At 39.2% G+C, this 24,308-nt stretch overlaps 1 protein-coding gene across 1 annotated transcript; it reads right to left on the bottom strand.

The window, feature by feature from the left end:
* Nucleotides 1-851: 851 nt before the first annotated feature.
* On the bottom strand, nt 852-23,679 carry PPP2CA (protein phosphatase 2 catalytic subunit alpha). Its single transcript, XM_025994902.2, has 7 exons — nt 23,240-23,679; nt 8,785-8,994; nt 4,946-5,119; nt 4,320-4,409; nt 3,619-3,780; nt 2,398-2,516; nt 852-1,601 (listed from the first exon to the last, which is right to left on the bottom strand). The coding sequence occupies exons 1-7, from the start codon at nt 23,339-23,341 to the stop codon at nt 1,529-1,531; spliced, it is 930 nt and encodes a 309-aa protein (XP_025850687.1). The 5' UTR covers nt 23,342-23,679; the 3' UTR covers nt 852-1,528.
* Nucleotides 23,680-24,308: the final 629 nt, after the last annotated feature.

The raw sequence follows: 24,308 nt of genomic DNA, 5'->3' as shown, positions 1-24,308 counted from the left end.
GTCAGTTCCAAATTCAACACAATACAAAGCAAAGGAACTTTTATTACTACATTCACACAAGTAATGATTAAGTGCCCTGAAGTTTACCCTGATAGCTGAAGATTACCAAATGTTAGTTTCCACAGAACTGTTTTAACTTTCTAATCCTATTCAAAGGAGAAAAGGGTAGAGGAAACTCATTAAGTGCTTAGCACTGCCACTTCATTTCAAATGCCATTTTTGTCCTTGGGTGAATGTATATAACACTAAACCATGATCTTCGCAATAGTTTTCTATTTGGTTTAACTAGTAGTACTAAAGGAGCTTAATACAGGATAATACTTTAAGAGCTTTATGTGAGACAAAGTTAACGCTAAGATAACATGACAAGTGTACAAAAGCTGTCCATTGGTTTTTTATGAAGAGTCGATCTAACATACATAGCAATATATTTATAACCAGAAAACTGCACTGACTGAAAAGTAGACACATTAGTTTGTCAAGCTCTACCTGAAAAAAATGATGTTTTATTAAAACAAAACCCAAAACACTTAAATCTCAAGTTCTATGGATTTACAGTCCAGTCTTACTGAAGCTGCACAGATTTCCTTTCTTGCAGACAAAGTAATATGCAGGAAGAACCCACGAAAAGCACGCTGGCTATCTGACAAATTGTACTATCTGGATTACAAATGAGTCTTGAAAATCTTCTGAAGAATGTCAAGGAGTTACCAGAAAGATTATATAGTGACCTTGATTTTTATTTTTCTTTACCTAGAATTCTACAAATTCTAAAATTTATCAATTGATGTATTTTTAAATAAACAGCACCAGTCTTGCCCATTGATACAATTAAAATTTGACTTTCTCAGTTCTTAGTTCACAAGTTTATTATGAAAAACACTGCAGTGCTCTTGTGCAGTAACATCGTCTTATAGGAGGGGGAAAAACAGTTCTGTTCAAAACAACTCACCAGGTTCTGACAATAACAAAGAACATGAGGCTGAGATTTGAGAAGGGAAATAAACTGAGTGCAGACAAATCATACAATTAAATTAAACGGTATCCCTGAAAATAAACAAAACGATTTCAAAACTCACAAGTAGAGAGGGGAGGCCTTGGTACTTATTTTTAAAAATGTTCATTAAGCTCCAATGATTGTTTGCTGCTATCCTTATCTACAGTCATGCTGAGTAAAGCTATAGCTAAATGGAAGTTAAATTGTATTCACGAGGTGTTAATGTTTACATCTTATTATCTGCAGTCTCTCAGAGAAAGCAAAAGTAACTACAAATAGCGCTATGCCAGAAACTGGTTTCTTGACCGACAATGTCGCTTCAGCATGCAATGAACTGGTTCATTCTAAAGTGGTCACGGCTGTTGATGACAAGAGGCTTTGTATTTTTATATGGCACATCTTTTGGTCCATGTGAAAACAAGTTTTTTGAATGTTAACTATTCTCTGACATTTTGGAGTTACTGTTGCTCTTCCCATTTCCATTAGGTCAATATATGGTTCATGGCAATACTGTACAAGTTTAAAATTTCATTACAGGAAGTAGTCTGGGGTACGACGAGTAACATGTGGCTCGCCTCTGCGAGGTGCTGGGTCAAACTGCAAGCTGAAAAACAAAACATGTTTGTTGTTTATACTCCATGTATCAATATACTGACAAAATCAAGACACTATTCTTTCAAACTTTATCATTTTTTTCCTATACAATTTCAGTTTGCCTTCAATGGAACAGAACCCTAATTGTAGCCTAATCGTGCATTTATTTATTTATTTATTTTAAATCATGCATTTATTAAGAGTGTAATAGCTGTATGCCTTCTCAAAGAGCCAAGGCAGAGAGACTTTTTATACATCAGGATTCCTCCTAAGATTATTTGAAAGAAGAGTTCTACTAAATAAATACAATGTAAAAAGCCTAATGTACTGTATTTCTAATCTCAACCTCAGGATATATTTTATTAACCCGATAATAAAAACAGGTGTTTAAAAGTTAGAATCCTAATAAATTACATTGGGATCTATATAGGACAAGTTTCTGTTCATGTGTTTCAATATATCCTAAGTCCGTTCAAAAGGAAACAGAGAGGTGGCTCAGTAGGTTAAGCATCTGACTCTTGGTTTCAGCTCAGGCTATCTCAGAGTCGTGAGACTCAGCCCCATGTTGGCTCCCTGCTCAGTGTAGAAACGCTTGAGGTTCTTTTCCTCTCTCTCTGCCTCTCCTCACACCTTCTCTCTCTCAAATGAAATAAATAAAATCTTAAAAGCAAACAAAAGGAAACATAAAAATCAAACTGGAATCTGGATTTAGCATGAGCCCTTTAACTCTTACACTAACTCCCATTCAAACTATACAGTTTGACTCAACTGTAATGGCAGCCAACTACTAAGGTGTAAATACTTACAAAGAGTATTTTAGAGTATCATCAAGTTCCATGATCGCAGCTTGATTACCACAACGATAACAATAGTTTGGAGCACTGAAAATCGTTACTACATTCCGGTCATGGCACCAGTTATATCCCTATAAGGAAAAGAAAGGTGTTAAAAACTTATTTATTTTATTTCCTTATTTACACAACTAAATGTGACTCAAGAGAAAAAAAGATCTCCCCTTCCCAAAAGGCTTAAAAACTATTAATGCTTTGTTTCTGGACATATTAATAATTTTCTGTACTTTTGTACAACTGAAAAATGTGTATATATGAATTAATTTTTCCCAAATTACAAAGCTAATTTACTAGAAATAGAAAAGACACTAAAACACAGCACTAATCACTGAAGAATTAACTGCCTCTTCTACATCTGGCCGCCTTCTGTGGACCGCAGCATCTCATCAGCTTCCCACTGCAATGGTCCCAAACATGATTCATGAACGAGTATATGGCCACTCCTTATAGAGGCATATAACATACTCCTCTAGACCAAAATTGTCTTAATTCTCTAAGGCAAAGGGGAAGGTCCCCCCAGTCAGTCACTGCCCAGGTACAAAGAAACGAGGCCTCTAGGATCTCTGGCCTCATTTTGTTAAGTCCACCTGAATACTCGAGTTACTTTTTAAGTACTGTACACAAATATCTTTCCCTATCTTTAGCAAAGCCATACGTTTCATAATAATCACAGTTGTTAAGAGCATTAATCGAAATAGGAACCTCATTTTCTAAGTATGCTAATCAATGTCCCATTTCCCTTTTAGTTTCTTAAATTACCTGTAATCCTACCATCCAAAAGGACTACCAAAATATCTGGTATTTCATCTCAATCTCTCCTCTATATATACATTTTAAATACATTAAAGAAACAAAATCGAGATTAAAAATGATTAAAAATTCCTTCTCCCCTGTTCCCTGTACCTTACTTTCCCAGGCTTAAATCCCAAGCACTATTCAGTCATGAAGAATTCTCTGAAAACATGTCAACTATCAAATTCATCATGATCAAAAACTTGAGATTTTAATTCTAGTGTGCATCTTCTGTAAAGGCTCAAGCTACCATGGCAAATTCATTGGAAGGGATACATAGAGTATCCTCATTAATTAGTCCTCCCACCCCCAATCCCTTCCCTAGTATCTTCTTTCATTGCATTTAGTTAAAAGGTAAATCAGGTTTCAGAGAAGAGAACATACCTCCATCACCAGCTGGTGAGCTCTGGATACCAATGTGAGGCCATTGGCATGATTAAATGTTTCAGAAATGTCTTGCCCAAAGGTGTAACCAGCTCCTCTAGGAGATATACCCCAACCACCACGATCATCTGGATCTGACCACAGCAAGTCACACATTGGACCCTAAAAAGTAAGTTAAGTTATAAACTGCCTTCTTACAAAAATGATTTGAGTAATTCATGACCCTAATGAAGTTGCACTTTGAGGGGTATTTGCTGAACACAGTCTAAAGTTTTGTTTTGTTTTTAAGGTTTTGTTTTAAAAAGTCAAATATCTGTGTCAAATAAACTATTTCCAAATGTCTTTAAGAGACATACCCCACATCAATGTGCCCCAAGAGCAACAGGCCCTATAGTATGCAAATTTCAAATCAGACAGTATAGAGGAGTAATTAAGGTAGAGGCTCTGAAGACAACAACCTAGATTCTAAGCCCAGTCTCAAAGGTGTTATGATCTTGAAAGGTTTCTTAATATTAGCTTCTAAAGGATGAGGTTGCCGAGAAGAGTGTTGATACCACACAGGGTCATTTCTAAGCATTAGAAGAGAGAACACACCTATGAAAGTTACAATAAACTTTCTCCCCTCTAAAAACTTTTCTGAAATGATTTTACTACCAAACAGAATAACTCATTAAAAAAAAAAAAAAAAAAAAAGGCAATACCTCATGAGGAACTTCTTGTAGGCGATCAAGTGCTCTGATGTGATCCAGTGTATCTATGGATGGTGAGAGGCCACCATGTAGACAGAATATCTGAAAAGAGTAGTTTATAATGTTAACCTCACATAAAATAAACTTTAAACATTCTGGACCAAGCTACAGGCAGCAGCCCACGTCATTTAGTGAAACTAGGGTTTCTGTGTTCTGCCAGAACCACGCTTGTCTCTGCAAGAGCTTTCTTCCAGCCCACTCTACACTACTGAATACAGCCCCCCTTCTTCCTGGTAAATGATTACTGCTGCACCCAGAAAGAATTTCTGTGACCTTACCCTCAACATAGACTATCTTCCTTCTCATAGAATTTTCTGGCAATTTCTTCTGTACACTCCTCTACATGGACCATTAAATAGTTAATATCTCCAAGACTTGTCCAAAAACAACCTCAGAGGATGGATGGGCTACATCTTCCATCCCTGTGGTACCAACATACAGTTCAGTGCCTGATACAAAGGACAGACGTCAAAAGTCTAAAAGGGATGTGTGGGTGGGTGGAAAAGTGGCACCTAAACGTTAAGAAAGCAGATTCATGAAAACAATCAGCAATATAAGTTTTAGGAAGACCTACATACCTGCCCATCAACCAAGGCAGTGAGAGGAAGATAGTCAAAAAGATCTGTAAAGTATTTCCAAACATTTGCATTTCCATATTTCCTTAAACACTCATCATAGAAACCATATACTTGTGTGATCTGTCTGCTTTCATGATTTCCTCGAAGAATGGTGATGCGTTCACGGTAACGAACCTGAAACAACAAAATAGAAAACAATATGAATACCTGGCTCCTTCAAAAACCAAATGACAATTCGGCAAACTTTCTACAGGAAAATTCAGAGTTCTAATTTTGGTGAAGAAAACATTCCATGCCTCCATATTACACTGAAATGAGACCCTACACCTAATGACATCTGTCCATGGAGTTTTGGTGAACCCCATCTCAACTATAATCAAACTCCTACTACTATCAACTTTATTTTTTTAAAAATATTTACTTATTAGAGACAGAGAAAGAGACGGAGAGGCAGAGACACAGGCAGAGGGAGAAGCAGGCTCCATGCAGGGAGCCTGACGTGGGAGTCAATCCTGGGTCTCTAGGATCATGCCCTGGGCCAAAGGCGGCTCTAAACCACTAAGCCACTGGAGCTGCCCTACTACCAACTTTACACTAAGCATAATTATCAGCTGTAAAATTCCATGAAATTTTTTCTATACTTAGATGACTTTTGGTCAAATGCATAGTCCTGTAGTAACTATCACGATTATTTTAGAACCTTTCCATCAGTACAAAAATATCCCCCATTTGCTATCCCAACTCCTACTCCCAGCAACCACTGATTTGTCTTTTGAGATCTGCTTTTTATAGAAATTTCATATAAATGAGTAATACAATATATAGTTTTTTATGTGTCTGGCTTCATTTACTTATAGTATTTCTGAGGCTCACTTGTGTATGCATCAGCAGATCTTTTTTATTATTCCTTTTTATTGCTGCACAGTATTCCACTCTATGGCTATACCCCCCCCCCTTTTTTAAAGATTTTATTTATTTATTCATGAGAGACTGACAGAGGGGGGGGGCAGGTAGAGACACAGGCAGAGGGAGAAGCAGGCTCCATACAGGGAGCCCGACGTGGGACTCAATCCCGGGTCTCCAGGATCAGGCCCTGGGCCAAAGGCACCGCTAAACCGCTGAGCCATCTGGGCTGCCCCATTTTGTTTCTTTAGTCACCATTAGGATGAACTTCTGGATGGTTTACTTTTTGAGAATTATGAATATGTTGCTATGATCATCTTGCCTATAAGTTTTTGTACAAACATAAAATACACTTTCATTTTTCTTGGGTATATTCCTAGTCCAATATAACTGATGAGTCTATAGGTGTACATATGTTTAACTTTAGGCAGCCTGGGTGGCTCAGCAGTTCAGCGGTGCCTTTGGCCCAGGACATGATCCTGGAGACCTGGGATCGAGTCCTACATTGGGCTCCCTGAATGGAGCCTGCTTCTCCCTCTGCCTGTCTCAGCCTCTTTCTCTCTCTGCATCTCTCATGAATAAATAAATAAAATCTTAAAAAAAAAAAAAAAGTATGTTTAACTTTTAGGGAAATTGCCAAACCATTTTCAAAATGGTTGGTATATGAAGGTTCTAATCTCTTCATAAACTAACACTTGCTATTATCAGCCATATGGACAACAGCATTCTAATGGGTGTGATTGTGACTTTAATATGCATTTCCCTGATGATCAATGATTTGGGGAACCTTTTCATGTGCTTATTGACTATTCGTGTATTTTCTTGGATGAACTATCTATGTAAGTATTTTATCCATTTTTAATCTTACTGAATCATAATAGGCTTTTGTTATATGAACATAAATACTTTTTTCTTAGTTATATCTATCTCTTGAAGAACAAAAAAATCTTAATTTTGACGAAGTCCAATTTAACAAACTTTCTAATGGACAGTGCTTTTCATATAGTATCAATCATTGCCTAATCCAAGGTTACAATATTTTCTCCTATGCTTCATTCTGGAAGTTTTGTACCTTTAGCTCTTACATTAGGTCTCTGATTGATTTTGATCCATTTGTATGGTATGAGGTATTCTAGGTCCATTTTTTGGTATATAGATGGTCCTCTGTCCTAGCACTACTTGCTTAACTTCCTCCCCCAACCCTATGTATTAAAACCCTCTGTGTAAGGGCTGCTATAACAAAGTAGAGGAAACGGGCAGCTGAAACAAGTCCAGATCAAAGTGTAAACAGGGTTAGTTTCTTCTGAAGACTTGTCTACCTGGCTAATAGAAGGTCATCTTCACATTTCTTATCCTCTTCCCTCCGTTATATTGTCCTAATGTCTTCTTACAAGGACACCAGTCATATTCAATTAAGGCTCACCCTTATGACCTATGTTACCTTAATTATCTCTTAAAGATCCTATCACCAAATACGGTCACATTCTGAGGTACCAGGGGTTAAGACTTCAGTGTATGAATAGAGGGAGGTGTATGTGGCACAATTCAGCCCCATAACATTCAAATATAAATTCTTAAAGGCAGCATATTCATTCCTCTGCTGAGCAATGGGACTCATCTTAGGCTTTAAGTACAGATTAGCTTGTAAGGCTGTTTTCATTGTATCTAGAGGCACCACAGTAATTTTCCATCATTTAATCTAACTGCTTTGTTTTACAGATACAGAACTTAGTATCCTCCACGTTGTGTAGCATGTTACATGATTCAGACTAGTGGCTTCATGAACACACACATTATATATTGTCTAAAATTCAGCTCATGCCAAAACCACATCTCACCACTCTTGCAATACTAGAGGTTTCTGGAAGCCATTTTATCATTGTGAACGTTCTTTAATAAAATCTCCCCTAAAGGTAAAATCACACTTTCTTTTTAGGGAAAGGCAGAGAAGCCTGTCAATCTAAATACTAGTGACCACTACTTTGTGTCTCATTTTCAGATATTTGTACAATTCCCAAAGCTACAACTGGTATAAAGCAACTTCCTTTAATTATCATTCCTATTGTTCTAGATTGTCAAGTTTTAATGGCTGCAAACTATGCCACATAGAGAGAAATGATAATTTACATATTCACTTCTGTTGGATATTTAGATCTATTCTTTTTCTGGTATTGAAGATAATGCTGCAATTAATGTTTTCACACAAATAAAGCTTTTCTCTTGAATTTCTTCTTCAGCAAAGTCTAATTATAGGATTACTGTGTCAAAAGATATAAACATTCTGATATTTAGTATGTTTTATTTCAAAAAAGTGTATTTCTAGAAAAGTCTTCAGCGAAGTCTAATTATAGGATCACTGTGTCGAAAGATGTAAACATTCTAATAATTAGTAGTATGTTTTATTTCAAAAAATTACTTATTTCAAGAAAAGTAATAATATTATCTCCCCACACCTTGATTAACTGAAGTAACATTTTTATTTGACCAGCCTTCTAATATTCTTCTAAAAACTTGAATGAGAATAATTTTTTTACTTTTATTCTGTACCATCCCTTTATTTAGAATGAAGATAAATCTATGATTTATAAGTCTTAAACATGAATACCTGCATTCCTTAAATATGGAGTTTTATTCTAAAAATTAACATTCAGGGGATCCCTGGGTGGCTCAGCGGTTTGGCGCCTGCCTTTGGTCCAGGGCGCGATCCTGGAGCCCCGGGATCGAGTCCCGCGTCAGGCTCCCAGCATGGAGCCTGCTTCTCCCTCTGCCTGTGTCTCTGCCTCTCTCTCTCTCTCTCTCTATCATAAATAAATAAATAAATCTTTAAAAGATAAAAATAAAAATTAACATTCAGAGAAAATCACAAATCACCAGGAAAAAAGGAACGAGACTGTCTCACCCTGTGCTAAATGTCCCAAAGGTAACAGTGAAATTACCTTAAGAGCTACAAGCAGAGTAACTGTTTCAACTGAGTAATATCCTCTGTCAACATAATCTCCCATAAACAGGTAGTTTGTGTCTGGTGATTTGCCACCAATTCTAAACAGTTCCATGAGATCATGAAATTGCCCATGTACATCTCCACAGACGGTGACTGGACATCGAACTTCTTGCACGTTGGATTCTTTTGTCAGGATTTCTTTAGCCTACAGAAGGGAGATAAAATAAACCAATACATTTGGCATTAAACATTAACAAAGACGTTCACTTAAACTTAACGAGCAGACACAATGTAAGACAAAACTGTAGGCATTGATAATTCCATTAAAGTAAGAGGGCAAAATATGGCCAGATTCTGTTATCTCACTCCTGATACTTAGAAAAATCATTTATCTAGATGCATAGTTCCATTCCTCTCATCGACCAAGTACCATCTAAATAAATGTTAAACAGATTATTATTAGCAACCATATAAGATTAATGAAAATGGAACAAGACATTCAGGTACCTAGTTCCTTAACCTTAAAGTTCTAATTATAGTATACTGGCACTCCAGGCTATAAGAAAAGGTTTCTAATTCCCCCCTTGACTAGGTTTTTTTTTTGGGGGGGGGGGCATTATAAAATTTTGCATGACTTTTACGCTCTTAATACTAAAAATACAAACTTTGTTTTACAACTGTAACTATTTGATATACATGGTTTTTATAAAGTTGTTTGGCAGCATATGCATTCCCCCACATAATCACAAACTCAAACATTACTTTTAAGGGCAGCATAACATTATTTCACTCAACTGAAACCTCATCAGTCATTCGACACACGTTTATAGATCATCTACCTTAACCCCAAAACCAAAGTTCACTGGGAGACCATCATTCATTTGATCAATCATCTGAGTGATACTAGATGCCAGGCCTTGTGCTAGCCACCTGAGGACCACAGTATTCAAGACAGGTCACTTGGGACAGGGGACCACAAACAAGTAACCAATCACCAAAGTACAGGCTATGTATGTTAAGTGATTAAAAAAAAAAAAAAAGGGACAAAGTAAACGGTAGAGATTCATTTAATAAGGTAACACAACAAGACAGCCCATTAAAGCACACAGTGGAGCAGAGAGGCAGAAAATAAAATGATCAGGCCAAATGCTAAGACATGCTAGAGTAAGCAGCAGTGTTCCAGGATCACAAACACTGGGACAGCTAGGAAATCTGCCTGACTGAAGTCCCAGGAAAGGGATGGGAAAAGGAAATGAGAGGTCCAACACAGGCAAGGTACAATCGTGTGTATAAATTCTCAGGAAGAGGAAAAGGTTAAAGGCTGAAGCATACATACCAGTAAGAGTAGAGAAGAGGGTAGACTGGGGTAGGTGCAGGGTGACCCAACTATCCTGGTTTTAGTACTTAAAGTCTGGCATCCCAAGAAATGCCTCAGTTGTGCTCAGGTAAACCATGACAGTTGGTCACTCCAACTGTCCCTTGTAGGAAATGCAAGGGAAGAGTGGGGCATGAACATGGACCAAAGAACAAGTCTAATCAAAGTAATACTAGAATAAAGATCTACTGGTGGAAAACTTGAGGAGTGAATTTCGGATTTCCGAGGTAGGGCTACACATGTGGGTATCAGAGTAGTGCTTAAAGGCCACTAGTATTCAGGGACCAATCCACCAAAAGGTCTTGCCTAGTCTGCCTCCAAAACACAAATCAATCTGTTTTTATCTTTCTTGCCACTATCCTGGTCCAAGCCACCATTATCTCCCCAGGATTACTGTGCTAGCTTCCATACTGAACTCCCTGCTTTCATTCTGCCTGCTTCTAATCAATTTTCCACTCAACTATCAAGACTAAGAGCTAAAAAATGTTCACCAGATTCCTTTAATTCACCACTGCATACACAGAACCTTGCTAGAACAATGTCTGAGATGTAAAAGGCATTTAATATCTATTTGCCGAATAAATCAAGAATTTATACTGGGGGTACTGGATAGATCATCATCAGGGAAAGCCATGGATGTCTCTCAGGACAATATCAGAAGTACAGGCATGGAAACTGGTACCAACGTCTCTGGGGAATGAAGAAATAACAGCTAAGAGTACTAAGGAAAAGTGTCTGGGTATCTAGACAGAGAAAAGCAGCCCGAAAGACAGAGAACTCTATCCTAGAGAAAGGCAGCACCCAACTATCTGGGAAGGCTATCAGAGAAAGTACAGGACTTTCTCAGGAAGAGCCAGATTTCAGTTAAACCAAGAAGGTAAAAAGAAATTTTTCTCAAAGTGGATTAGAAGTATTTATTTCATACATTCAGGAGTTATTGAGCATTTTCTTTTATATGCAGCTAGCATTATGAAATGGTGTTCCAGAATGTACAGTGGGAAGTTGCATGGGGGTAAGGCAACACACTAGAACATAGAGGTGAAATTGCCATAATGAATTGTTGCTAATGAGCCATTGCTGATTACATTCTGAGCGACAACCAAGGGTAACCAGGACTGGTTTTAAGGCAGTGGTATACAAACTTCTCCACACATGAAAAATCACTTGAGAAGTGAAAGAAAAGAAAGAAAAGAAAGAAAAGAAAGAAAAGAAGAAAGAAAGAAAGAAAGAAAGAAAGAAAGAAAGAAAGAAAGAAAGAAAGAAAAGAGAGAAAAGAGAGAAAGAAAAGAAAAGAAAGAAAAGAAAAGAAAAGAAAAGAAAAGAAAAGAAAAGAAAAGAAAAGAAAAGAAAAGAAAAAACCCCAGATACTGAGGCTACTCCTCCCTCAATTAAGCCAGAGTCTTTAGGAATGGGATCCAAGCACCAAATTTTTTTAGTGTTCCCTCCTCACTCCACAACAATGCTTCCCCAGGTGCAGTGAAATTCATGAATCATTCTTAAAAAAAAAAAAAAAAAAAAAAAAAAAGGATTTTATTTATTTCTTTGAGCCCACTGTGGGGTTCCATTCTAGGACTTCGAGATCACAACCCGAACCTAAGGCAGATGCCCCACTGACTGAGCTACCCAGCTGCCTCTAAGAACTATTATTTCCAAGTCTCCCAACATTTGGGGAGCCTATTTCAAGACATTGACCAATCACTGATATCCAAAAATTAATAATTAATTTGATCTATTTTTAAATTTAGAAAAAAATTTCACCGTGTCTCAAAAAGTGGTATTTTTCTTAAGAAATAATCCATCTTGCTAGCGTAATTCCAATCTCCCATGATTTATTGTAACTAAAAAGCAGAATTTCACTAGGGATATTCCCTAGTCTATTTGGCATTAATACCATGTCCAGTGTTTTTGAGCACCTGGTGCACAGTAATGGAAATAGTCACAAATGAAATAGGTCCCACTTCAAAGAAATTTGCAAGTTATTCAGAAGTTTTAAAGGGACAATGATATAAGAAACCAGATGGTCACAACCATATAAACCTTGCAATTCTATGAGAAGTTAAATTCCAAAGTGCATCTCTTGACACTTGCTTACCTGCAAGGTATTCTCTATATGAATGATAAAAAGTTGCCATTCCCAAGTATCCTAAGGTCCTTATTACAATCTACTCAAAATTTCCACTCAAATCATAAAAGGACAATCAAACCTACATGCTATTTGTTCCTTTTATTTCAATTTCAACATATCACAATGGTAAACACTCTATCTTTACTTTTACTTACTTATTTTTAAAATAGGCTCCACTCCCAGTATGGAGCCCAGCATAGAGTTTGAACTCACAACCCTGAGATCTAGACAGATGTTCCACCAACTGAGCCAGCTAGGTGATTCGATCTTTTTAAAAAAATATGCAAGTTATAATGACACATCCTTAATTTTTTTTTTTTTTTTAGCAGTAGATAAAACCAAATGTCACCTCTGACCACCCTCCACAATTCCACATCCCTTGGGAAAGTTACCGCTGAGAGTATTTTGATGTACATTCTTTTGACCTGTTTACAAGTTTTACATACATATTACATGCTTACAAAAACATAATCATTTTCTTTTGCACTTTTAAACAAGGAACAGTATTATTTAGGCAGCCTGCTTTTCTCTCCAATAATCCATCTTGGGAGACCATAATGAATATATACAGACCTGATTAATTTCTCATGATGGAAGTAGAGTATTCCCTGATGGATTATGATTCAGGGAGAGGCTGTTACCAGGGAAGGCAAAAACACTACAATGTATATCCTAGTATTTGCTCCCTGGTATACACCTGGTATACATATACAGACACTCCCAGAAAGAAAATATCACAAAGTGGACTTATTGGCAGATCTATCAGCTCCTTTTTATGTTGACATGACAAAACTGTCCTCCAAAAGAGAAAGGACACTGTATTTACAAAATTAACCTCTTAAACTTCTACAGCTGGGAAAGCCAAAGTTCTTTCTTCTCTTCCTACCAAATTTGAGACCAGAACAATTATAATTAAATCCTGGAGAAAAATAGTATTATGTACCAGATGCCATCAAGACAACTATAAAGTGTATCTTAACAACAAAAATTCAAGCTTACAAAGAATTTAAGTATACTTTTTTTTTTGGGGGGGGGGTCTCATCTCAGCTCTCAAATCATTACTACACACCAAAATACACTATCCCAAACACCATAGCAATAACAGTTGCAGATGTCCTCACCAAAGATTATTTTACAATAAAGAAAAACTAATCACAGAAAAAGAAATGCCAGAGGAGCTGTGCTATCAAAAGGCCTTTCAAGTCTCAGAAGCACATAAGAGAACCTCCTCTATGAGCCACCTAATGGGATCTCTAATGAGTCAGTCACCTTAATATTTGATCTTACCCAAAAGGCCAAAAAGCAATCTAATGAATCTCCTTTAGAACATGCAGGCCTTCACCAACCATCAGTTTCTAAGGTAGATATACAACTTCAACTCTCTAGCTTAATATTCAAGGTAAATGGCAAAACCAGATTTCCAAAGCAACTTAATTAACATTCAAGATGTTTATACTTTTAATAACTACCTTTTCACTTTCTGGTATTGACTCCTATAATTTAGAGCCTCAGCCCCTGCACCTGAATTATACAGAGAAGCAAAAGCAAAAGACACACACCCCAAACTTTTTTGCTTCCCCCAAAACATTTTTTCAGGCCTTCAAAAGTCTCAGTAATAAACATTTGGGGGAAAAACAAAACAAAACAGAAGATCAAGGTTTTAAAAACAGTGTAATCAGCACCATACTGATTATTTATTGATTCTTCAGTAGGACTCTACTAAAATTCAAATGGCATAGACTGAAATCAGTGAATTCAAGGAAAAAAGATCTAATACAAAACTTCTGAGAACAAGGCTGAAACTAGAATAAGCTAGTCCAGTAATAAGAGCTTAATTGTGAAAAGTTAAAATTTTCTACTGTCCTAAAATTCAAACAATTTGGAGAGTCACTAGAAGAAAAGAAACCTCTAAGAACATTAATTTATTATTAATGTGCTTCTTTGCATTCTGAGTTCAGATTCAGAAATTTAAAATTTTTATTTTCAACTTACCATCAGGTTTCTTGGGTATGGGCTATCCCTAACCACCATAATAACATGTACAAAAAAAAAGCAAATTTAAACTAGACTCCTAAAATCATCCAAGTCAAGATACTTTAAGGAAGACAAGAAAAAGAGAAAATAGGGAACCAACAACAGATTCACAAACCATTTATAAATTAATTTCCTTAAGAGCACACAACAGCAGTATAATTTCTCCTTAACATGTACCACAGAAAAAGCCAGAGGATACTTATGCATCTTTGTATTAAATAAAGTCATACAACATATTAATGCATTTTTATTATTAAACCAAGCAAACATGCTAAAATGCAAATGATTACAATTATGTAAAAATCTGTTGTATAAGAACGCTGGAGAACATTAAAGTGTTGATGGGTTATAGTGGTCTTAAACCCACCACATCAACAAAAACTATTCTCATTTCTTTGTATTCCCTTCCAGCTTTTACCCATATAGAAATCTTATGCTTAACTGGTAAATGTCTCAACTTGTTTCCTAAAGTTCAATATTTAAGGGGGTCCCTGAGTGGCACAGTTAAGCGGCTGCCTTCAACTCAGGTCATGATCAAAGAGTCCTAGGATAGAGCCTGCATCTAGCTCCCCTGCTCAGTGGGAAGTCTGCATTGCCCTCTCCCTTTCTCTCTCTACTCACGCAACGCATGAGCCCGTTCGTTCTCTCTCTCTCTCTCCCAAAGAAATGAAATATTTAAAGTTCATATTCACGAATCCAATGTCCTATAGCATTATAGCAATCATTTTAAACTGATGTATAGGGGATCCCTGGGTGGCTCAGCGGTTGAGCGCCTGCCTTTGGCCCAGGGCATGATCCTGGAGTCCCGGGATCAAGTCCCACATTGGCCTCCCTGCATGGAGCCTGCTTCTCCCTCTGCCTGTGTCTCTGCTTTCTCTCTCTCATGAATGAACAAAATATTAAAAAAATAAAAAAATAAAAAAAATAAAGTGATGTATACTATCCTCCCATACTAACACATCTATTGTTTATTTGACTTATTTCCTTTCCGGAGATTTTCAATTTACAGAGTAAAATATATGAACATTTTCTGGTTACATACATAGTTTATAAAGCTCAATTATTTTCAACTTATATGTAATAATAAATGGAAGAATACACTCATTCTCATCTATTTCAAATACAAAATGTTACCTTCTGATTTACCTGGTGCTTTTTATTTTGGAGTTCAAACTTTTTACTCTATGTTTATTTACTATCAGTTATTTCTCCTCTTACACAGATTGTCCGCACAAATTTTTTGAGTATCTATCGATAGCTAGATGATGCTCTTATATATATTTCTATTAAAAATCTGACTAATTAAAATGTTCAATGGAACTCTACTTCACATAAATAAAACATTTCACAATTTAATCACAATTGAGTATATCTTCTACCAATACAGCCAAAAAGACGTAAGACAAGCAAGCCTGAAAAAAATGCAACAAATAATTTTTGAATTTTACTTCTGTTTCAGAATATAAACATTTGAAAACTTTTTTTTTTTAATTTCACTTATTTATGATAGTCACACACATACAGAGAGAGAGAGAGAGAGAGGGGCAGAGACACAGGCAGAGGGAGAAGCAGGCTCCATGCACCGGGAGCCCGACGTGGGACTCAATCCCGGGTCTCCAGGATCGCGCCCTGGGCCAAAGGCAGGCGCCAAACCGCTGCGCCACCCAGGGATCCCTTGAAAACTTTTTAAAAAAAGAACAGGGTATCCAACTCTTCTGTTCGGCTCAGGTTGTGATCTCATGGGTCGTGGGATGGAGGCCATCATCAGGTTCAGCTGGGAGTTGGCTTGAGATTATCTCCCCCCAACCCCCCTCCCATTCTGCTCTCAAATAAATAAATAAATCTTTAAAAGGGGGGGGGGCAAATTTGCAAGCAACAATAAATTTTTTTTCAAAACCACAATAGATTTTCATTTTGCTTCATACTGTTTTATGAAAGACAAAAAGTAGGTTTTCATAATTGTACAAAAAAATTAAGGCTCATGACAGACTAGTGTATACCGCTAAATTTTTATTTTGGTGTATGTAGGACTAGCCTTGGAAGCAAATAAATCTTGTGTTAATCATCTTCAACTATCAAACCTTTCTTCCTATTACTTGTCTTTCATTAATTACACCGAACAGATGCCTCTAACATTTTATGAAACATTTTGGTCTTCTATATGATTATACTTAATGTATAATATTTGTGTGATTATACTATAAAAGTACTATAATCTTCCATGTAATGTTCTAGGAATTGGTAGTTACTATTTGGTTTTAAGGCTTAGGATCTTACCAAAAGAAAAACATTCAGGAATAAGGAATAATTCTAAAATTGTATTTTTAATAAAGATTTTATTTATTTATTCATGAGAGACACAGAGAGAGGCAGAGACACAGGCAGAGGGAGAAGCAGGCTCCATGCAGAAAGCCTGATGTGGGACTCGATCCCAGGACTCCAGGATCACACCCCAGGCTGAAGGGAGGCACTCAACCACTGAGCCACCCAGGCGTCCCTCTAAAACCGTATTAAAAGAAAGAACATTAGTTGATGTTTTTCCACCTCTTTCTGTCAAATAAACATGTGCAGGAATTGAAACATTCCCAATCATTCCTGCAAAGGGGAAAAATATATGTAATCTACTCAACAGAGAAATGTTGGTGTTATATATATATATATATATATATATATATATATGCCATTGTTTAAAAATTCTTATGATAACAATTCATCACAAATAATATTCACTCTAGGTGTCTGTTTCCTCCCTCATCTATACCAGATGACTTGGCCTAGATGGTCTTTACGGTTCCTTCTATCACTAAAATTTTACTAAAGCATTTTTAAGCCTTTTCACTAAGTCACAGCCACCCAAAAGAAACAGGTAGTGGGCACAACTGCCAGTTTACAAACAATGCATGGCAGAGAAATAAGATGCACTTGATCACCACTAGCACAAAAATCTAAAAACCTTTCCTATCTATAGAGTTTACTACAAGTTCAATCTCTTAATGTGAAACCTTACCATTAGAGCAAAAAACTAACAAATCCCTAAGATAATGCTATCTTGACAAAGCTAAACAGCAAAAATGGATAATGCACATAAATAGGAGCTTAATAAATTTTGACCGAATGAATTCCAAAACTAAACATACACTGTCACATAATTAATAGCATCACAGACCCTGCAGTCTCTGTGAACTACACTTTGTATGTAAGTCTAGCTAGCTAAATGATGCAGTCTCCAGGAGCACTCTAGAGAAAGGTTCTCAATCCTCTTTCAGTCCCCTCGACTTCAGTCACACTCCCATCTGTAACAGTGACTAAATGATTAAAATGAGGGTGAGGACATGGAGTGCCAGAGTGACTGGCCAACTGGTCATGTACAGTTTAGAAAATATCCAGATTCATATACACACATCTCTGTCACTGCCTTGTTCATCCATTCTAAACCACGCTACCAATATAAAAGTAGGCAGCAGTAACTTTGTATTGTTAAGAAATTAAGCAGTTAATCCCAGATTGCTCTTTACAATTTTTTCAGAACCCATCCCCCAGCCATTCACCAGCAGCCAGATCTCTCTTTACTTCAGCTTCTTCTACCACTTCTGCACCAGAAGCTGTAAGAAAAGTTATCTAAACAACAACAACAAAAAAAAAACCCAAATTCTTTCCCCTTCATAGTTCTAGTCCAATTTCTATCTCACTTGTGTAGCAAACTGCAATTGCAAGGCTTTTTCAGACAAGGATGGCAAAGAGAAATTAATAAAGAAAAAAAAATGATGGGTCAAAAAAGTAAAAAAAGAGGAGTGTTTCCCTGCCACACCTAACTTTTCCTTTCTTCTGAGCACCTTCAAAAAAAGACCCCTGTTATTACTTCAATGCAAACCTAATGTCTCCTGGTTTTCCTAGCTCACCTCCTCCAACCTAAACAAAGAATACTCCACAAACAACTTACAACACTATAGGCAATACCTCCTGCCATAAAAGTGAGGGTGGACAGGTGACACAAATGTTACCCATACACTCCCCTCCAGTGTCCATTATGGTTTCTACAGCATGAGTTGTATCTGCCAATATTTGCAGATACAACTCTTGACATTGACAGAGAAAACAAAAGAATTGGGGGAACCTGTGTTTCCAAATAGTAGGGCTGTTCACCTTATCAATACTTCCTCCTTAAGTCAACTCCAAACCAACTGCATTACTACTTCATGACTGCGAGTTCATGAAACACACACAGGCACATGTAGGTCTGACTGCAGAAGCTATGATAATAAGGCATTTTACAAGCTGTATTGAAGAATATAAATGTTAGATATACTTTCCTGGAATGTTTTAAAGTTCAGTTTCTAGATCATGATTTGCACTGAGGATACACAGAAAATTAACTGGCATTTTCTTCTCACTAATGTTATTTGAGGGGCAAATGCAGCCAACCACATTCAAAATTGAAGAATAATTACTGTTTCCTCCTCCAGGACAAAATGAGACAAACAGTGTGTGTGACATGAATAGGAAGCTTTCAAGCATTCAAAATAAAAATAATGCTTTATTTATTTTACAGGGCTGTTGACTGTACAATTCAGTTTGACCCCAATTCACCTCTATTTTTCATTATTAACACTACCTAAGAAAAGAAAGGGGAGGCTGTGAAGCAAGACTAGAACACTGGGCTTAGAATCTATAAGCCTGGGCAATCTCACTTTAGCCCCTAAAGTCAAGTCACTTTACCTTTCTGAGCCTCTGGTTTCCATCTGTAACGGAGGATAACAATTATCTCATAAACTTGTTAGGAGAACTGTGTATGTGAAAATATGATGCAAACATCATTCTGCATCAACACTTCCCCCATTTGTTTTCAATATTCAGATGACTCTAATCGAAATTAACCAAGGAAGCTTTTTTATCTTTTTTAAAGATTTATCTATCCAAAAAGAGAGAGAGAACATGTCTGTGCATGAGTAGGAGGGCCAGAGAGGGGGAGAGAATTTCAAGGAGACTCCAGGCTGAGCGAGGAGCTGGATGTGGGGATTGATCTCACAACTCCGAGATCAAGACCTAAAAGCCAAAACCAAGAGTCCAATGCTTCACCAACTGCACCAAGGTACCCCAAAACAACCTTTTAAATTAAGCACACATACCAACTCACAAAAATTACTCACTTCATACAGAAATTTAACCTTGGTCATATATTTTGCGGCTCATCCAGTCAGAAGGAGGGTTTGCTTTTTCCCATACTTATGTAACAAATGTGAGGCCTTAATGACTGCATTTTATTTATAGTGTTTGTAAAGCCATGGAAAAGAGCATATGTAGGTAAAGAACTCCTTTGGAGAAAGAAAAAAACAAAAACAAAAACTGGCTATCAAACAACATTCTCCACAAGTTTGGTAAGACCTGAAAGGACAAAGCCAAAAATCGTACCTAAATTAAACCACTGGTGAAGTCACATAATAAAAGACTGTTTACTGTAGTTGATACTATTTACTTCTTCCAATCTGTAAATGGAAACATACCAGTCCAGTTATACAAATGTAGTAATGTTACTGACTATAGAACTGTGCTTAAGACAAAACTGCATTCACTCACCACAAAATAAATGTTCAACAATCAACTAAAATTACTATCCTCAAAATGACAAAGTATACTCCACATACTATCATCTTGGCTTTTTTTTTTTAAGATAGATTTGTTTGTTTGTTTATTTATTTATGATAGACACAGAGAGGGAGAGAGAGGCAGAGACAGGCAGAGGGAGAAGCAGGCTGCATGCAGGGAGCCCGACGTGGGACTCGATCCCGGGACTTCAGGATTGCGCCCTGGGCCAAAGGCAGGTGCCAAACCGCTGAGCCACCCAGGGATCCCCTCATCTTGGCTTTTTTTTTTTTTCCTCATCTTGGCTTTGATATAAACTTTAATCCTACCTTAAGGGGAAAAAAAGTTCAACCAGTCAACTGTATAAAAACCATATTCATCTTTGTCTATAAAGACACACCTGGATTCTCTGCATTTTGAACACCTACCACTGTTAACTAATTGCTGATGGGAGACCATAATAATGGTCTCTGAATTTTTTTAATAACCATGACCTCCCATGGTATACTTCTATCTGTACCATTTAAATATTTCATTCAGAGCAGTCATCTTCAGGGAGATAAAAGGGAAGGCTTTTGTATTATTCTTCCTTCTTATAATTAAACAATCAACTACTACACCAAGTACCTATCTCCAACAAGTAACTTTTCGTCAAAAGAAAAAACTATTCTACTAATGAAAAATGGTTCCCTCAAGATTCTTAAAATATGTGGCTTTCACTAGATGTGCTATTGGCTACTCAATTAAAAGTGAAAAGAGAAGCTGCCTTAAAATTTAGTTTGCAAAGTTAACACAGTTCCAAAAGTTCAAATACTTACAAAGTTAAAAAGAGAATGAAGACTGCATAATATTCCCCCTCAAAGGATCCATTTCTTGGGAACCTAATTTCAAATATTATGTCCACTTTTTTGGCCCTAAGAACAGAAATCTGGACACAATGGATAAGCATAAATTGTTGGTTTTTTTTTTTAAAAAAAGATTTATTCATGAGAGACACAAAAAAAAAGAGGCAGAGGGAGAAGCAGGCTCCCAGTGGGGAGCCCGATGCGGAACTCGATCCCAGGACCCCGGGATCATAACTTGCGCAAAGGCAGACACTCAACCACTGAGCCACCAAGTAGAGAGTGTTTAATCTCACTCTGAGTACAGAGTGTTTAATCTCACTGTATCTTAGTTTTACAAAGACAGGGAAAGCAATGACATTTACCAGATTCATCAAGTTTCACACACCCAACCCTAACTAAGCACCCAGAATTATCTCCTACAGTCTCCAACACAAATCCTCTATTTCCCTGGTTCATGTATACTTAACTTCCAACTAGTTTCATGCTCCTGAGACAAACAGGATTATACTTTATTGCTTTTCATTTCACTCATAAAAGTAAGGAATTGTGGAAAATCAGTAGGTGCTCAATATTTAAACACAACACACTAACTTAAATTGATTTTATATATAATCTCACATTAGAAGGGACCCTAAAACATGTTTTAACTCTTTAAATAGGAAAATGTGGACTAAGTGGTTGTCCCAAGGTCAGTCACAATTACTCTGAAACAGAAAGAGGACTAGTGTTCAGGTATAACTTGAAGTCCAGTGGTCTTCCAATTATATCATTACCTTCTTTTCCAATGTTTCCTACACAAATGACTAGTCATCTAGCCAGATGCTGACTCAAAGTCTATATATAAAGTACTGATCCTTAAAAGTCATTAAAACCATTACTTACAGCACCTAGAAATTAAGACTTGACCATACACACTAAAAGTTTTAAAAGCCCCTTTCTAAACCCTTAATACAAACACCATTCTCATCTGATGAGAGTAAAGAAGGAACAAAAGACTCAATACACTGCTAACATTAAAATTCAGCTCCAACAGATAATGTGCCACCTAATCAACTAGCAGGAGACTTGCTCAGGCTAAGGATAAATAAATCTGAATTTGACTCATTTAAATTGCAATTATTCACAGCACAGTTTCCAAAAAAGCTTGCTTTAGGGGCATATACATCAAACTCATGAACCTAATTTTCCCATCAAACCGCAAGCGAGTCAGTATAATTGCTCTCTAATAACTCTTCACTAACACAAAATGCAAATACAGTAATCCGAAATTCTGCAATAAAATGAAATACTGCCAAGTTAATTTTGACAAGAGAAGTTAAACTACCTATAGTGGAGATAAGCATATTCCATGTATTAGAAAACTGACTCCTAAGGCTTCAAAAACACAAACACAGTCAATAGCCAAATAGGCTACCTGTTTCTCAACCCCTAGGTAAAAAACAAAACGAAATTGGGCCATTTAAAATGGACTTCTCAAAAGAACTATAGCATTCTATTTTCAACATCTGTAAGATATTTAAACACTAAAAAGCACAATGACTGGGACAGAGTAAAAGCTCAATCAACAGTTACTATCGCTACTGAAAGCCTCAAAAATACAAAGAAGTAACTTTCCCAACAAAGAGCCAGTATACAAAATTTGCGGCTCCGAGTTTACGTTGTTCATTTTTAAAAATACATGGCAAAATGCCAAGTACGTTCAGCTTACAGGAGGATTTCACAGTACCCAATTTGAGTCAGCATATAAATCACAGATTCAACTGACACTTGATTTCCAATCCCAAAGCTCCTTATGTAGTATGACTCACCAAATTCTCCATTTCTTCCAACTATGAAATATAAGTTGTACTCCTTCCTGCATCTCCCACCAAGACTTTCGTAGAAATTAGATTAGGGACAGATTTTTAAATCCCCGTAACCCCACTTTAAAGTCAAGCCTCTGGGAAGGGCTGCTCAGTCAGCGAGTTTCACACAGACCACCCAGGACAGAACTGAAGCCGAGTGACCTTTAAACAGGTCTTGGGATCAGGCCTGCGAGCTGGCCTTTGGGGGATCCCTCTGGACCAAAGAATTAGGCCCGAGAACAAGCCAAAAGCCTCGTACGCGGCTCACGGAAGAGTCGCGGCCCCGCGGCCCAGGCCGTAGAACCCAGGTCCTCTCACAGGCATCTCGAAACCGTGCCCGACCCCGACTTGCAGGGTCTCCGCCCCGCCGGCCACCCTGCCCCGCACCAAAGCCGGGAGGCTCGGAAGCCCCGGAGTCGGGGGAACGGCGCCATTTTAGGCGGCGGTGGCGGCGACAACCAATCCCCGCGCTGGAGGCAGGGGGCGCCGGGTCGCCCGGGAGCCGCTGCCGGGCCGCGCCGGCCGCCGGTCTGGGAGGCTCGGGGGGCCCGGGCCGGCTGCCTCCGCCATGTTGCACCATCCCCGTCGCCGCCTCCTTCCCGGCGGGCTCGGCCCGCCGCCGCTGCCGCAGGCGGGGAGAAGCTCACCTTCTCGCAGAGGCTCTTGACCTGGGACTCGGACAGCTGCTTGCACTCGTTCAGCTGCTCGATCCACTGGTCCAGCTCCTTGGTGAACACCTTCTCGTCCATGATGCCACCCGCCCGAACCGGCTGCCGCTCCGCGCTACTCCGGCGCCGCCGCCCGCACACGGGCCACACGCACACGCCGCCGCCGGTTCCCGGGGTACCTGTGTGGCTGCTGGCGGCTGCCCGGCGCTGGCGCGAACCCGCGGACTCTCCCTGCGGTGCCCGGCCGCCGGCCGCTGCCCTCCTCCGCTCGATCTAGCCCCGGAGCTCCGCTCTCTGTAATGGCGGCCGCCGGCGTGGTGACATCACGCCCGGCGTCAGGAGGCGGCGGGGTAGAAGGGCCGGGACAGGAGCTGCGCAACTGCAGAGCCAACCGGGTCGGCCGCGGGCGCCGCCGGGGCGGGGGGAGGGGGGAGGGGGGCGGGAACCGGGGCCAAGGCGCAGGCGCAACGTGACGGCCGGTTACTGAGGCGCCTTCGCTCTTAGGGCGTGGTCGCCCTGCGGGAGGGGCCGAGGGGGGAAGGGAGACCCGGGCGAGGAGGGCCGCCGCGGTTCCTCGAGCCCGCAGCCGGCTAATTCCTGAGCGCGAGGTCCTCCGCGGCGGCGGCGGCGGCGGCGGCGGCGGCGGCGGCGGCGGGGGCGGGGGCGGGGGCGGGGCGCGGGCCGGGGGCTGGCGGGTGGGGAAGGACCTAGCGGCCCGAGACGCGTTCCCTAAGGTGAGACGGCCGTGCGCGTGCGCTTCCCCCGCGTTTGCTCCCCGGCCACGGAAACTAGACTCGGGACCCCGTGGTGCGCTGGGATCGTGTGGGACTCTCAGGTCTTTGGGGAGGCAGCGACCGGCGCCGAGGGGTGACCTGTTCCGAGTGGCCACCTCCGCCTGTGGGCGCGGCAGGCACCTCGTAATTAGGTCACTCGTGGGCGGAGGAGGGTGTGTCTGCCCCGGGAGGGCCGCGCGGTGCACCTGCCTCCCTCCGCACACACCTGTCCTCGGGCCTCGGCTGTCCGGCCGTGCGCGATGCCTGCGGCCGAG

Source organism: Vulpes vulpes, chromosome 12, assembly GCF_048418805.1.
Source record: "Vulpes vulpes isolate BD-2025 chromosome 12, VulVul3, whole genome shotgun sequence".
NCBI classification, from domain to species: domain Eukaryota; kingdom Metazoa; phylum Chordata; class Mammalia; order Carnivora; family Canidae; genus Vulpes; species Vulpes vulpes.
Note: the sequence above shows the minus strand (reverse complement) of the source record. Positions and strands in the feature narration are given on the sequence as shown.

Coding starts and splice junctions, on each gene's coding strand:
- PPP2CA (XM_025994902.2), bottom strand. CDS start 23,341: ATGGACGAGAAGGTGTTCACCAAGGAGCTGGACCAGTGGATCGAGCAG. Junction 5,120..8,784: donor CTCTGCTTGTAGCTCTTAAG/GTAATTTCACTG, acceptor TTGTTGTTTCAG/GTTCGTTACCGTGAACGCAT. Junction 4,410..4,945: donor CTGCCTTGGTTGATGGGCAG/GTATGTAGGTCT, acceptor TACTCTTTTCAG/ATATTCTGTCTACATGGTGG.